Genomic DNA, 5,389 nt, shown 5'->3' on the forward strand with positions numbered 1-5,389 from the left:
TGTCTCATTGTCTTTGCAAAGTCTCGTAGCTTAGTCTGGCAAAGTGCTGGACCCTTTGACTTTGCTGAGACAAAGGCCAAACCTCTGGGATTGGTCCGTGTCTTCCCCGCCAGCGAGAGACGCGCCGGGATCTGGCACTCGCGGCGGAGGCGCAGACGCTGCGCACGCGCAGACGCTGCGCACCGGCCAGGACACCCTTGCGCCTGCAGCGCTGGGCGCGGCCGCCAGACGCCGCTGTGGCGCTCAGCACGCCCCGCCCCGCCGGAGGAAAGCGACCGCGGCGCAGGCACGGGAGGCGGGACGGACCATGAGGGCGCGAGGGGGGGACACAGCGCCTCCCTCAGCCGGCTTGCCAAAGTGGTTCGCTCCGGCCGCGCTGCGCCTGCGGGTTCCCAGACGGGCCGGCCGGGCGGCGAGCAGCGGCGCAGCGAGTACCGGCCGGCACTAGCGCGGTGGGCTCAAGCGCACCGCGCGCTGTCGCCGCGATGCCGGTGCTGCTGGTGGCGTTGCTGGCCCTGGCGCTCGCCTTCTTCGCGCTGCTGGACGGCTGGTACCTGGTGCGCGTGCCGTGCGCCGTGCTACGCGCGCGCCTGCTGCAGCCGCGAGTCCGCGACCTGCTGGCGGAGCAGCGCTTCCCAGGCCGCGTGCTGCCCTCGGATTTGGACCTGATGCTGCACATGAACAACGCGCGCTACTTGCGCGAGGCCGACGTGGCGCGCGCCACGCACCTGACCCGTTGCGGTGTGCTCGGGGCGCTGCGAGAGTTGGGGGCGCACACCGTGCTGGCCGCCTCGTGCGCGCGCTACCGCCGCTCGCTGCGCCTGCTCGAGCCCTTTGATGTGCGCACGCGCCTGCTGGGCTGGGACGACCGCGCCTTCTACCTGGAGGCCCGCTTTGTCAGCCTGCGTGACGACTTCGTGTGCGCGCTCCTGCGCTTCCGGCAGCACGTACTGGGCACCTCTCCGGAGCGCGTCGTGCTGCACCTGTGCAAACGTAGGGTGAGCGGCCCCGCCCCGTGCTTGGTTCTGCGGGGTCCCCAAGGCCTCCTAGTCCCCAGCCCCCTCTCTTGGGGAAGGCCTGCTGTCTGCGCCTCTTAGGGGTGCCCCGTCCCACCCCATACCGCTCCTGCCGTTTTCTGTGGACCGAGAACCTGCCTCCCTGATACCATGGGGGTCCCAGGGTCCCTGAATCAACACTTCATAGTTGGGCTCAGCGTGCTCCCCTCCTCCCATCTCTTAACCTGGCCCCTCACAGTTTCATGTGCACCCTTCCCCTCTTCCAAAACAGAGAAGCCGAGACCAGGCCGGTCCTAGGGGTGCAGGTCCTGGTGCTGTTGTGTGGCCTGGAGTGCCGAGCCGCTCTCTCGGGTCCTTGGTTCTGAACATAGGCTGGAGGGCTGGAGGGCGGTGGTCGTTAGAGGAGGTTACTGGGGACCTGAGACCTCTTTCCATGCCCTAACTGCTGAGGGGATGAATCCCTGTCACCTGGGTTTGAGGTTGAAGGCCTAGGTCCTGGAGAGTTGAAAGCTTCCTGTTTTTCTCCAGGTGGAGAGAGGGGCCACGTGTGTCTGTCTGGGGCTCAAGGCTCCTCCCCAGGGCCTGCTTCTCCTGGCAGAGCAGAGCCTACTGCATGGCAACCAGGGCCCTGGGGATGGCCATGGTGGCCATGGTTGCCAGGGCAGGCTCCTGCCACAGACAGGCTTTTTTTTTTTTTTTTGAGACAGAGTCTCGCTTTGTTGCCTGGGCTAGAGTGAGTGCCGTGGCGTCAGCCTAGCTCACAGCAGCCTCACACTCCTGGGCTCAAGCGATCCTTCTGCCTCAGCCTCCTGAGTAGCTGGGACTACAGGCATGCGCCACCATGCCCGGCTAATTTTTTTTATATATTTTTAGTTGGCCGATTAATTTCTTTCTATTTTTAGTAGAGACGGGGTCTCCTCTTGCTCAGGCTGGTTTCGAACTCCTGAGCTCAAACAATCCGCCCGCCTCGGCCTCCCAGAGTGCTAGGATTACAGGCGTGAGCCACCGCGCCAGGCCAACACAGACAGGCTTTTCAAAAGTTGTTTGGAGCCCTCAGGGGAGAAGCTGGGGCCTGCCTACCCCTGCCACACCCTCAGGCAGGAAGTTGCCCCTCTTTGGCCTTGGACAGCAGCTCCCGAGAAGAGGAGGGACACAGTCTCACCTCAGTCGTGAGAGGTTATACCAGAGGTGGGGAAACGGAGGCTCTGAGAGGCAGTGGCAACTGCCTGAAGCTGCACAGTGGGCCACAGGCACAGCTCCCTGGTCTGTCTGTGTTGAGTCAGGGAACCCCCTCGAAGGGCCTAAATTCCTCTCTGCCCCCACAAGGCAGATGCTGGGCCCTGTGTCCCTTCATGTGGCAGGAGTCCAGGAGGGGGTGTCTGTCAAGGTTGAGAGTGAGGACATGGAGGCTGGGGGGGGGGGCAGGGCAATTCTCTGCGTGGGATGGCATGATGTCAGACGTGGGCTGGTTGGTGAGGTCCATGTGAGAGGCGAGGGGCCAGGACCATGTTGCAGCAAGGACAGAGTTCATGAGGTAGAGCTTACATCTTGTGGGTGCCTGGCTCAGCTGGAGGCCAGGGGTGGCCAGGAGTTGCCCGGGTGTCTAACCTGAGCACCTGGGTGGGTGAGGGACCCAGGCCCAAGTGGTGGGTGTGGTTTAAGGCAGGCTGAGTCCAGGGCAGGGTTCTATGTGCTGAGAGGCTAGCGCAGGGCGCTGAGGCAAGGGAGGGAGAGCTGGGCTGGAGCCAGACGTTGGTGCAGAGCTCAGGCCCCGCTCTGCTAGGACTTGCCATGGGGCTGGGCAGCTCCTCCTCCCTGGTCCTGGCCCTTCTGCAAGGAAGGCCCAGGCTCCAGCTCTAAGCACCTCTGTGTGGCCACTGACCCTGAGGTCAGGTAGGCATTTGCCTGGCCTCGCCCCTCATCCTGGAAGTCCCCAATGCCCATCTACAAGGGCTCTGACCCCTCACGCCTGGCCCAGGGTCTTGCTCCCATCACCAAATAGTGGCTGTGTGTGCAGGAGGAGGCAGCTGGTGCAGCCAAGCTGGGAGAGCTGGGAATGGAGTGGTCGGGCCCAGAGCTGCCCTGGAGATCAGGTCCAGTGCCCTCGGCGCACTCTCCATAAGCCCCATCCAGCACTTTCCTGGGAGAGTGGCTCCCATGCCATCCCCTTCCAACCCTTTCCCCCTGCACCGACTTCCTGAGGCCTCTGGCTCCTCTGGGTCTCCCATCAGTCCCTCCAACCTGCCAGCCTCAGGGGCTTTTGCCTGGGGATATAGAGGGCTTGAGCATGGCCCCACTGGGGAGACAGGCCTGGCAAAGGCAGGATCCTGTGGAGAGAGCTCCAAGGAAAGTACAAGCACAGGGGCTGGGTAGGGGTCTGGGGCACAGCTGGGGCGGGCAGTGGGGAGGGGACTCCTGGGAGGTCATAGTGTGGGAAATGGCACAGGCAGAGACCCAGAGGTGAGAGGCAGCAGCATGGCTGGGTGCACATCCTGGGCTCCTGCTCACCCCCATAGCAGCATGTGACCTGCAGGAGCCTCACTCTCCTGTCTTCTGCAGGTGGAGCCCCCTGAGCTGCCTGAAGACCTGCAGCACTGGATCACCTACAACATGGCCAGCAGCCAGCTGCTCTGTGCCGAGAGTGGGCTCCGCAATGTCAACAAGGACCAGTGACCGCTGCCTCCACACCCAGCCCTCCCTGCCTGTCTGGTGGCCTGTCCTGCAGAAAGAGCAGGCTGGGCTGGGCTCTCTCCGAGCTGGAGTGGCCCCTGCCCAGCCCCCTTCACTCGCTGGGCTCCCCAGTTACTGACATCACTCTGTGCTGGGCCCTGGGCTGGGCAGGGTATGGAGTGGCATTGGCCCCCTGACCCAGCTCTGCTCCTGGGGTGGGGATGGATGGGCAGGGGGGCCTGGCCCAGCCATACTTCTATGGCTTAGGTGGGGAGGATGCGCCAGGAGCACAGCGGCCTGAGCACATCTAGAGCTGCCAGGAGGGGCGGGGCAGGGTCAGGCCAGAGCAGTCCTGGGCATGGGCTGGACTTCTGAAGGGTAGAGATAGCATTCGCCAGGCAGCCCCATGGCGTCCGGTGAGGTGGGGGCCAGGCCCAGGGTGGAGTCTGGTTGGTCAGAGGCTGGGCTGGAGGCAGACCGAGGGCAGGAGGGAGGATTGGCTGGCATTTGACAACAGCAGACAGGGTTACCCAAGCTCCCCTGGTGTCACTGGCCTCTGGGCGGGAGGGCCGGGCAGGCAGCTGGGGCTTGTGGCTGGGAGGGGTCAGCTGGTACAGGTCTCTGGAAGAGGCAGCAGGCCTCCTGCTAGAGTGTCCTTGGTCAGAGAGAACAGAGCAGGGGCTGGGACTCTGTGGGTGGCCATCAGGGCCATGCTGTGTAACCTTGGGCTGGGCCCTGCCCTCTCTGGACTGTAGGATCCCAGGCCTCTGTCTTCCCATGAGAGCCATCGCTGCCTGACCGCCTTCCCTGCTCGAGGGCTGCCTTGCTAGAAGACTGGGTTTTCCTGGCCCCTCTGCCTTCTGTTTAACAGGCCTCTTCCCTGCTGCTGGGCCATGCCCTGTCTTGCTCTAGTGGTCTGTCCTGGCACCTGATGGGATCACCAGGCTGCTGGGATGCTGGCCAGGGCTGCCTGCTCCTGCCTAATCCCTGTCCTTAACAACTGGGGAAACTGAGGGCAAAGGAGGGGCTGGTCCCCAGCCAGAGGTTCTGGCCAGTGCCCTCAGCTCCCAGAGAGAGGGTGCCCTGTCTAGCTGGGGTGCTGGGGCCTGGGTGGGTGTGGGGGTTGCTGCTTGCCCGCTTAGGCCCTGTGCCCCTGCCCCTGCCAGCCCAGGGCACAGATGGCAGCTTGACCCAGAACTGCCTCCTTGCTGCCCACCCCCAGAATCCCCCTTGAGCCAGAGCCAGGAGCTGCAGGGACACCCGTGACACCACCCCACCCCAACCCCACGCTGCTGCTGTTCTTGCCTTAAAGCCACCATGGGAGCGCTGCAATCTTTTTGTTTCGTTTAAAGAAAATGCAAGATTAAAGGGTGTCAAGTGCAAGTGTGGGGAAGGCCCTCCTTTCTGAAACTCCGCTCCCTTCCCCACAGGGGCCGTTCCCGGGATGTGTTTTCTCGTGTGGGGGGCTGTCCAGGCTTGTCAGGCTCCATGAACTTAGGGATCAGGCTGGCAGGGCAGGACTTGTCCGCATCCCACAGAACACGGGACTGAGGCTAGGAAGGGGTTGCCCAAAGACCGCTGCTGGCACTTCCTGCCCTGACCCTTTCCTGGACCCCAGCCCTTGAGCCTTGCCGCCCCCATCCAGATGCCTGTCCCAGATTTCTAGTTTTCTTCCTTTGAGGCCCAGGATCGCCCTGGGAGGT

At 63.5% G+C, this 5,389-nt stretch overlaps 1 protein-coding gene across 1 annotated transcript; it reads left to right on the forward strand.

Annotated features, from left to right (window-relative positions):
• The first annotated feature begins 283 nt into the window (after positions 1-283).
• THEM6 (thioesterase superfamily member 6) lies at positions 284-5,066 on the forward strand. Its single transcript, XM_012648152.1, has 2 exons — positions 284-998; positions 3,576-5,066. The coding sequence occupies exons 1-2, from the start codon at positions 486-488 to the stop codon at positions 3,687-3,689; spliced, it is 627 nt and encodes a 208-aa protein (XP_012503606.1). The 5' UTR covers positions 284-485; the 3' UTR covers positions 3,690-5,066.
• Positions 5,067-5,389: the final 323 nt, after the last annotated feature.

The sequence above is a fragment of the Propithecus coquereli genome, unplaced genomic scaffold (genome assembly GCF_000956105.1).
Source record: "Propithecus coquereli isolate 6110/MARCELLA unplaced genomic scaffold, Pcoq_1.0 Scaffold28, whole genome shotgun sequence".
NCBI classification, from domain to species: domain Eukaryota; kingdom Metazoa; phylum Chordata; class Mammalia; order Primates; family Indriidae; genus Propithecus; species Propithecus coquereli.

Coding starts and splice junctions, on each gene's coding strand:
- THEM6 (XM_012648152.1), top strand. CDS start 486: ATGCCGGTGCTGCTGGTGGCGTTGCTGGCCCTGGCGCTCGCCTTCTTC. Junction 999..3,575: donor TGCACCTGTGCAAACGTAGG/GTGAGCGGCCCC, acceptor TGTCTTCTGCAG/GTGGAGCCCCCTGAGCTGCC.